This window comes from Ciona intestinalis, chromosome 8 (assembly GCF_000224145.3).
Source record: "Ciona intestinalis chromosome 8, KH, whole genome shotgun sequence".
NCBI lineage: Eukaryota > Metazoa > Chordata > Ascidiacea > Phlebobranchia > Cionidae > Ciona > Ciona intestinalis.
The window spans coordinates 3,294,545-3,305,006 of record NC_020173.2 but is presented as its reverse complement, the minus strand read 5'-3'; the positions used below and the strand labels follow the sequence as shown (position 1 = coordinate 3,305,006).

At 34.9% G+C, this 10,462-nt stretch overlaps 2 protein-coding genes across 2 annotated transcripts; both read right to left on the bottom strand.

The window, feature by feature from the left end:
* Positions 1-5: 5 nt before the first annotated feature.
* Positions 6-893, bottom strand: LOC100185621 (39S ribosomal protein L42, mitochondrial-like). The gene has a single exon (XM_004226347.4). It carries the CDS (start codon positions 840-842, stop codon positions 363-365), a length of 480 nt encoding a protein of 159 aa, XP_004226395.1. The 5' UTR covers positions 843-893; the 3' UTR covers positions 6-362.
* A 1,216-nt stretch (positions 894-2,109) lies between these two features.
* On the bottom strand, positions 2,110-9,702 carry LOC100175432 (endoglucanase A-like). The gene is made up of 16 exons (XM_026835424.1): positions 9,614-9,702; positions 9,119-9,390; positions 8,399-8,571; positions 8,023-8,161; positions 7,645-7,722; positions 7,241-7,401; positions 6,879-6,964; positions 6,664-6,758; positions 6,023-6,190; positions 5,471-5,655; positions 4,581-4,807; positions 4,034-4,244; positions 3,520-3,655; positions 3,018-3,189; positions 2,505-2,695; positions 2,110-2,338 (listed from the first exon to the last, which is right to left on the bottom strand). Exons 3-16 carry the CDS (start codon positions 8,450-8,452, stop codon positions 2,304-2,306), a joined length of 1,938 nt encoding a protein of 645 aa, XP_026691225.1. The 5' UTR covers positions 8,453-8,571; positions 9,119-9,390; positions 9,614-9,702; the 3' UTR covers positions 2,110-2,303.
* Positions 9,703-10,462: the final 760 nt, after the last annotated feature.

Sequence of the window (10,462 nt, the reverse complement as noted above, 5' to 3'; positions counted from 1 at the left end):
CAATCCTAAAAAACAAGGTTGGTTTTAGAAAAAGGTCCGCATCGAAAATTATACATAGAAATTTTGGGATTTAGTTTAAATATTTAAAGCACTTTTCAATAACTACTAACTAGTATATGCTGTATAAATTGTATGATTGAATTTTTTCGACAATCTATGACACATGATGAGTGTTTAGTCTGCAAAATATGGCGACTCCTGACAAGATTTACAGATTTTAAACAGATAATTCGCACATGCATCCAAAAGAAGCTTTTTCACAATAACAATAAAATTTGAATGACTATGCGAAGACTAACTCATAAAAACCATGTATACAGCTGCCATAATCTGTGGACAGTGAACTTGACATGAGTAGTGATTTAATTGTTTTCTTCTTCTTTCATTGCATCTATCTTTTCCTTCGCTAATTTTACGTTTCTATGTTGTGTCCACTTATGCTTTGTCGTGTAAAACAGTTCAGAAAGTTCCATAGCAGCAGGTATTACTTCTTTATCAGTAATAGGAAGAATGTTATCTCTACTTGGCCGTTCAACTGGTTTGTCGCTAAATCCACTTTTTTCAAGTTTATATTTTAAAATATCGTCTGCGTTTTCATTTGCTGAGTAGCGCGGGTCATGCCTTGGTATTGGTATTGTGTCTTCATATTTAATCATTTCTTCAGGATGGTACATTACAATCGTCCTTCTGTCTTTAGATAAAGCAACCCTTGGGTGCCCAGGGTCATCAAAAGGTGACGACTCTGGTTTAGGTTTTTGGTAAATACATTGACTTAAATGCATACTCCGCATGGTCAAACATCCATTACATATTTGAGCTACAAATTTCCTTGACAGATTCATGACTAATCACTAAAAATAACCTGGATAAGGATAATATAACAGCAGTTGAGATGCTGAAACATTTTTTAAAAATGATATTCAGATGCAGTTGTTGTAAACCTCGCACCTATAGAACACTTGTGTTTATGAAATTTTACATAATAAAACCAAACCAATAATTTTAAACTATTAGCCTATAGAATACATATACATTGAATTGGTAATGCTCCAGGATGTATCATCTCATTCATGCACAACAATAGTAAAGGTCTATTATTATTCTCATAAAGGAAATGGTATGTACAGTCAGTACAGACTAACAGACATACAGTTAATGTGTAAACCAAACAACAGTTCAGAACAATTTATGATCAAGATCAACTATTGTACACTGATTGAAAAGCACAGCCTCAGTAAACATCAACCAGTACCATGGTTAATTATTTATATTCCTATTTTACATAACATTTTATTTTGCCACAATGTAACCTAAGGAACTATAACAGGCATCTTTCTAATAACACTCTTATGGGGGATTATTACTGTTTTACACTTTTTAAGAATATAACATACATTAAAGCACAAAATTAACGAAACTACGGCCTATATGGCATTCTTAAATAATTTACACAACCTATACGCTAAACTGTGTTAGTGTTAGTATAGGCTTCATGTGACAACATAATTATGACTCAAAAAACACTTTCTGCTCAGGCTTAGAGCTACGTAAACATTTTAAGCAAATGTAATGCCATTTAAGTAACTAACAGGGCTGCGAGGTCATCGAACTAAATGACGAATTGACGTCTATTTGCTTATCTACGTCATAATTATGGTCGCTATGTGATTGTAATAGATTATATGTACGCGAGATGGTGTTACGCATAACAGCGTTACCAATAAGGAAGGGAAGTTGGTTAGTCAAAATTTTTGAAATTGTAAAATCTTTAAAAACAAAGCAGACCAGTTGTGACTGAAATATTGTTCTGTTAAAAAAATTAAAGACGTAGCACTACACAGTTTATATCCCTAAGTACATGTCTTCAGTCTTTTGTAATATGTGCATATATGACTGTGGACAACCCATAAATGATTACTGGGTTGGAGCAAAGAGATTGGTTTTAATCTCTTTGGTTGGAGCCTCACTAAAAGACATACATGCCCACCAGAGTCTCTAATGCCCACAATAGTAGCAGCACTGATTCTCAAGCCGATATCTGATAAAGAGTTCTAACCACTATACCATGGTACTACTTTACACATTCTCTTCATGAATGAGCACACGAGGTTTACTTATAAAAGATATGGTTTATTAATAAGTTACCAATAATACAATTACAATGACAACATCAGTTAGTCACTAAAATTATTTTCCTGGATTAATGTTAATGTAACATTAGCGTCGTTTAATTTATGATTGGTGAAAAAACAGGAAATACAGATCGACATTTACAAATATTTCTTTAAAAACAATCTTCTTGTCTATCTTCTTTGTTTTATCTTGAAATATTTTAAACCTGTAAAGAAAACTAGTTAAATTTCCATTAAATGGCCGATGTAACATTCCAGGGACAGCAAAAAGAAGGAAACTTGCAACATAAAAAAACACTAGGCTACTGGTAAAAACATCCTAATGTCAAACAAAAGTATCGCTGCTTGACATTTACAAAATATACATCTTACCTGCTACTGCAGACTGAAAGCCAGCATTATAATCTACAGCTACTTCATTTGCGATGTAATCCCCCCTGTTGTCAGTATAACTATCATCCCTGCCAGGACCTGCAACTAATGCACCATGTAATGTAAAGTGGTTCGCAGCAGAACTGTGGAAGTTTCCCCATGAGCATTCAGTTGGTGCAGCTGGACAAGAACTGTGGATAAAAACAATTAATAAAATACGTTTTAACAGAGCAAACTTGCACTGTGTACTGCTCAGAACAAATCAAAAACCAATTACATTCTGAACGGTAAGGGCCAACAGCAAGGATCATGAAACCAGGGATTTATGCCAGAGTTATAATGACAAAGCGACTGCTCTTCTGGTGAATTTTTAAACTGCATTGCAACATTTTTATGATTAACTGCCATACATCAGGGTACATATAACAAACTTACAAAAAAAACATTTTTTCAAGCGTTACATTTACATATCAGAAAAGTTACAATGAACCACACCAAGATGTAGTTGCCTACCTTCCCCTATGGTGAGGTTGGGTGGGTGGGTTACGTCCATAACCAACCACATAACTTCTACCAGCCCCTCCCAACATATAGTGGATTTGTGCCTCAGCGAATCTGACCATCTCATTCCTATTAGCAATGCCGGGAACTTTTGCAGCAGCCAACGCAATGAATGCAGCATTTGCTGAAATTTAAATGATAATTTTAAGTTTAAAGTGTTAATAACATGGTTCTTTTGAAGTAAAACAACATAGCACTCAATTTTTTGTGTGTTTTAATACACACAGTAAAAAATTAGTACATAAATCTGGTTTAGGCTTAAAGTATCAAATGGATGGCATTAAATGAAAGAATGCAGCATCATTGTTCTGGCGAGGCAACAACAACAGTCATTATAACATAAGTGCTCTGATTCATACAGAATATTAAAGTATAAGGTCATATCACTTAATGAGAGATCTGGACCCCATATAATACTTATATACATCTCATACTTCTTCATTAATTCACTTACCAGCATAACGATTTGACCCCCATTGATCCAACCACACTAATCCACGTGGAGTTTTTAATGCACCATTTAAAAACCGTTGATAGTTTGCTACATGTCCTTTATATTTTGCTTCACCAGTAAAGTTCGCCAACAGAACCTTAAAGGAATAAACAGTTTTGTACAACTTTGTATTAAAAGTAGTTTATATAAAATGTAACAGCATTTAAAAACACATAATACTTATTTTGGGCATGAAACACAAGATAACTCAGCTTAACTTTGCAAGGAATAAGGTCAAAAAACTCTATACAGAAGCTGTATGTCTGTAGCCGTGATCATTCTGTTCTATAATGGTAAGGTTCTAAAGTAAGGCATGACAGAAGATCTAAGATTCAAGCCAGAGTTGGCCCATTCCCCAGACAGGAAAATATGAATAACACAAGCATACTTTTCATTCCCTTTGTTTTAACGACTGTTGTTTTGTTGTAAGACTGTCGTTTACAATTTATGGCATATAAGTTATAAGAAGACAAACCTGAGACCCAGCCCTCTTATCATCCCATGAAAACATAATTGGAGTATTCCCTTGCCCATACTGATCATATTTCCTCTTAGCATCTTCTAAGTAACTCCTCATGCCTGTAGCTTTGTACAACCACAATGCTCCCCATACTAACTCATCATTGTAACCATTATATGAGCGATAATATGATGTTACATCAGGGATAGAGAGATGGTAGCTACGCCTGTGGAAGGAACATTATTTGTTTAAAGTTTTTTTTTGTATACGATAAATAAATGTTGAAACTTACTTATCCTTGCAGGACAAAAACAGTCGTTATAACATGGGTGTTGTGTTTCATACATATCGTGCCCGCTTACGAGTTACCACGTATGGAATTTTGAGAGGGATTGTTTATTTATTTTTTGTTTGTTGCGATGTATGAATGAATGTAACTTATGTATGGCCTACAAATTAGACAACCTAAGAGACCACTGGATTGAAGCAGTTGCCAGTAAGTGTTTTTCGCAAGTAAAAGAAGTGTACCAAATAAAAATTAAAATTCCTACATATATTATACCTGTATCTGTCTGCAAATTCATATAGTTCAGTTGCATGGCGCAGCAACATTCTTGAATAACCAGGCCTCGCATTCTTAAACACAACTGAACAAGCTGCTAGAGCTGCTGCTGTTTCTGCTGCAAGTTCAGTACCAGGGTTTGAAGCATCGATCTTATAACTCGGTCGATTCATTCGAAGATCTTCTGACCTTCCCCAGTATAAATGGTCAGCTCTCCCACTACCAACCTATGGTATAATAAGTGAACATTTACATAAATTGATAGTTATGTTGCAATTGTGGATGTGGCACAACAATGAATGTTGAAAAGGTTCTATTTCAAGCGAAGGAATTTAATGTTGAATGGATCGTGTATGTATGTGTCTTAGCACTTTCTGGATGCGTGTTTGCAGAAAAGGAAACTGTCATGATAGCAAAACAGCCCCCTCGTTGCCCCCCTGCATTTATATATATGGGAGCTAGACTCTATTCTATTGAGATTAGGTTTTACAGTTTGGGATTCAGGTGAGAAAGGAAAGCCATGAAGTCTGGGATTTAGGTGAGAATTGGTTTATTCCCCCACTATTATAGCTCTGCAATTTCAAACCTTGTGCATATTGGAAAAATATTTAAATTGTTGATATGAATGAAGAACGATTGTAACTAATTATTTTTTTGTGGGCAATGACAGTCGTTATAACACAAGTTTTATATTTCCAACATCTTGTGTCCTCCTAAAAGTTACCATGTATGTAACTGATAACTTTCAATAGCACTGAAGATGGTTTTAGTATTTTAAACCAAAACACACAAAAATAAAGACACTTGTTTCATATATATGCGCTTATTGCGCTGATATGTTTATATTATAGAACTGACCAGTGCGGAATATAAGTTTAACTCTACATTACCTGTCCATATAGTTCATATCTTGAAGTGTGAGCCTTTACAAAATAATCCGCCACCCATTTCAATGAATCAAGCACACGTCTGTATTCGTTAGCATCCACATAAGCATCTTTAAATTCAATGACACCCCATGCTAGTGTGGTTACCGACCATGCAAGTGGGAACCCGAACTTAACATGATCGCCAGCTGTAATTAGAACAAAATGAATTAACTAAGAAAACTGCAGGAACGTAGAGGGACATCATGTGTAGAGGGACATCAGCACCCCAGTTTACACATGAAAATGAGTTTACCCTAACCCTACAATAGTCCATACTCTATTTTCGAATAATCAATGAAATTTTCTGTTTGACGACTGGGTTTTACTGCATATTACAAAGGATCCCGTTTGAATAAAAACAACACAACCCCTAACACAGTGGTGAAGCTTTTTAAGCCAAGTAAGTCGTCTTACTATTTGTATGACGGAAATGTGATTTGAGTATCAACCAAAAAGGCCCACAGAAAAAAGTTGGAAACCACTTTCTAACCAATATTAGCCCCCCAAACTTACCATCATACCACCCCCCAGTAAGATCGACACCCACGTCACACCCATCCCTCAACCCAGAGTCTCCCCTCCACGGTATCCTGTTGTTACTTGGTAGTTTGCCTGATCTTTGTGCTTCGTAGAAGAGAATGGACATGGCTATCACTTCGTTGTAATCATATGGACGTCTCTCTGGGTGTTGCAAGATGATGATTTTATATGGAAAAGTATAAGCGGCATTTGGCTAATAAAAAATAAGCAAAACTAGAATACTGTATTTTCAATAGGCGACAAGTTTTTCATAATAATAAAGATAGGAATTTTATTTAAGGTCAAATATAAGTGGCATATGGTTAATGATACGTAATCGAAACTAGAATATTGATTATTGTACATTTAAGAGGTGCCAAATATTTCAAATTACAAGAAAGCAGAGATGGTTAAACTTGCAATCAGTTGAAACAAAACTTATTGGTTGTAATGAGTACTGATTAATGCAGTGTAGAAAAATTGCCAGCCCAGTTCCGTCACATATGTGCATATCTAACGTTTGGAAGACAGGGTTTCCACACTTTGTGTTCCCAGAGATATTTCACAAAATTTCTTATAGGCATTTTTCCAGCTAAACCACGTCATAAATTTAAACCCCACAACCCCACACCTACCTCTTGGGGGTGACCTTCTGAATCGAACTCTTGTTTGTCCGGGGTTAGAAGGGGGAATTCCCATCGGGTTCGTACATCTTCTTGATGATGATGTGCTGCAGACACCATACTAATATTATAGATATAAATAAGAGAAAAATGATAATTTTAGTAAAAAATGTTGGTTAGTCTAAGCAATGTATCTTAAAAACTCGGTAATTAAAGTATTCAATTACTTTGGTCTTCTTGTTGTAGGTCTTCTTGTTGTTTGTGTTGTTGCCGGCTGAGTTCTTTGTGTTTGTAGTTGTGTTGTAGTTGTTACCTGTTATTTTTTCACAATATATTTAACTGCTTAAATACTAATAAACTAAGTTCAATATAGTTTTTGTTGCTACCAAGTATCAGGGACCTGTGATGTAGGGCAGACTTGGCACATTACCCCAGTACCCATGCCGCATATGTATATTGTTCATGCAAACAGTGACCAATGTGATTCTTGGCTCAAGGCATAATGTAATTCTGATAAAAAAACATTTATTGTCGCAACATTTCACCTGCCATGAAGTAAAACATGCTCAATACAACTTGAATTACGAACCTGGGTTGATTGCCCTTCTCTTTGCCGTCTCTCCAATTCTTGCTGCCTTCTTCTTTCTTCAACTTGCCTTCTTTGTTCTCTTGCAATTTCTTCTTGTCTTTGGCGCAGTTGTTCCTGTCTTAAACGATCTCTGTTTTGAGAGTTGACAGCTTCATTGCTGCCTGAAGAACAAATTAGTTGTTTTTTCATTTAACCAAGAAAAAGAAAAATTAAATTTGCTAATTTTGAAATTTTAATAAATAACTTTTTTTTTAATCAAACAAAAACAATGTAAAGTTATGAATTGGGAAACACTATTAAAATTAAAAAGTTTGCAGTTTTGTATGTAGTCTATATAAAAAAACTTGTGACAAAATTTGCAACATGTGAAAATAAAGAAGGGTCTTTATTTAATATATACTCACTGGTAGTTGATCTATCTATGAATATTCCATCCCAGTTCATATTTGGTGTGACTTCTCTTGGACAAAGAAACATGACGACTGTGGCAAAACAATTAATGTGAAAATAAGTCATGCTTACTGTTGAGTTATAACAGGGGTGTCTTCTTATACACAAAACTATATTCATACACCCCATGCACATTGTCAAGTTACAACAGGAATAGGCCCATACACACATGACAATAGACCTACAAATAAACTAAACTCCTATTACCCACAACTTTATCTTATTTCAGAACATAAGTGACATAGTTACATGCACATCTATCTGGCATAAAAGCTTTTGAGTTACTTATGCACCCACTTTAAAACATCAAAACAATTTTATCTTTATCTCACCTTGTGGTAAACCCTGGGATGACATCTCAGGAATAATAAGAAAACTAAAGTCATCTCGTAGCTCCTCATTCCATGAGTGGGGTTGGAAGATGAAGACTCGACCGTCATCCGAACTTCGACTTAGAATTGCTTCCCAAACCTGAGTGGGGTAACTTGGGTATTGTTTTTTTTTACCAATATGTGATCGGATGTTAAAAGGACATTCCAATAAAAATGGTATTATTGTAAGAAGTAAATAAACAAGTAACATTATTATTTGAACTAATGTTACTATTAATATTATTAAAAATGATACACATTTCCTAAATATGGTCTATAAAAACTGAACAGGGTGTTGGTGTAATGAGCCAATCGTGAACATAATACAGGCTATTACCTGTATATTGGTAATCCTCTTAGAAAACACCAGTTTAAGTGACCATCCATTCATTCTGTTCTGTGTACCAGCAATAACAACATCTGCATTGAATCGAAACCTTCTGCTGTTTTCAACGCCTTGTTCAACTACTTCATACCCAGAGTTTTGGATTGTTAGTCCATTTCGAAGCACTGTAAAATTATTATGATCATGAATTAAAAGGGCAAAACATTCAATTGTTTATTACTAGACACTTGTACACACATATAATTATATAATAGGTTCGGGATGATAGTCCGTGTTTTTATTCTCTTTTGTCATCCCATTTGGTAGTGAACTCAGAATATTTACAGAATTATATACCAGTATCCTTACAACTTTGAAAAGGATTCCTAATGGTTCAAAGCCCTATCAGAAAATATGGGATATTGTATGGTAATGGTATCCATCTTACCCACAGGCCACAGTACTATACCATATATATTTATTTGATTTGTGTTATCACCAAGTACGGACACAGGGGGGTTCAAAAATGTGATCATATAATTATATGTAAGCAACCCCAATAAAAAAATTGGGCCAACTCTCAGAAAAAAAAATTTGCAAAAACTTAAAATCTAATATTGTCTCACTCGCTTTGACTGGTGCGCACAGAATACATGTGTATAAATAAGAAACATATCTCTTTTGATCTTTCATGCTTTGTCATCTATCACTGAGACACAGACCAAGACTTACCATTACACCCCCTGCTGTGTCTTGAAACTGAACTTTCATCAATTTGTATGTTGGATGGAGTGGTTGATATTGTTGTTGTTTGTTGTGTTGTAGTTCTTCTTGTTGTTGTTCTTACTGTTGGCCGTGTAGTTCTTCTTGTTGTTTGTCTTGGTTGTGGCCTTTGTGTTGTAGTTCTTCTTGTTGTTTGTCTTGGTTGTGGTCTTTGTGTTGTAGTTCTCCTTGTAGTTGGTCTATGTGTTGTAGTTCTTGTTGTTGTTGTTGTTGGGGTTTTGCTGAAAAAGCATACAAATGAAAACTTAATGTAAAAATAGTAATTAAAATCATAATGTTTAAAATATAATGCAACAAAAATACTTAGTGTTAATTGGAATGTTTTAATTAATCTGATCTTTAGTAGCCTACCGTATTTATAGATATAAAGAAATAATTAGGATATTTTTTACCACTGTGGGAACTAGAAACTGGTTATTGGTATGCAAATTAACATCAACTTACAGTTGTTGGTGGGAGAGCCATGGTGTTGCTTTGTAAAGAAAAACATGAAGTGTCAGTGACAACTTGGGTGTAGAGACCAACCAATGCTGTAATATGTAGTGATATTAGAACCAAGTAATAAAATTAATGCTACATATTAGTCAGCTAACTACATAACTCTAAAAGATATATAGTACTGCTATTTAATAGTTTATAACAAACTTATTAGGTTGCATTCCTGCAGAATATATGGATTTTAATATATGTGGTACAATTTTTTTTAAAAATGTTTTATCTCCAGTCATGTCAGAACTCAGAAGTTAAATGACCGTTTTGAGAGAAAACGCCAAGAAAAGGTGCAAAAACTTATAAATTTCGGTTTTGGGGAACTAAAGCCCAAACACACAGGGGCGTATACAAGGGGGGGGTCACGGGGGTCCGGACCCCCCCCTTTGAATATTATTTAAAATTTTTTTTTTTTTTTTTTTGTAAAATTGTTTTTTTTTTCTTTAATCTAAAGTTCCACTATTTTTGTGTTAATATTTTTACCCGGGGTTAGTATAAGGTGCTTAATCACGTGTAAAAAACTAGGGATGGGCCGAATCAGGATTCCATCAATTCGGCGTTATTCGATGCATTTTTTATTATGCAATCGAATCCGAATATGCGTGGTTGAATACGTGGGATTCGAGTTTGTAACAAAACCTAGTTCAAACAAATTCGTTCGTTAGGAATTTACTCTTGGAAAGTCAGGAACAGCAGCACCTGCGAGTTACTGAGTGGCATGTGTGTCCGCGTTTGATTTCGTAATTAAAGGCGAAAAATTGTAAAACTACTCATACTTTAATATTGCAAAATCTTTTGTAACAA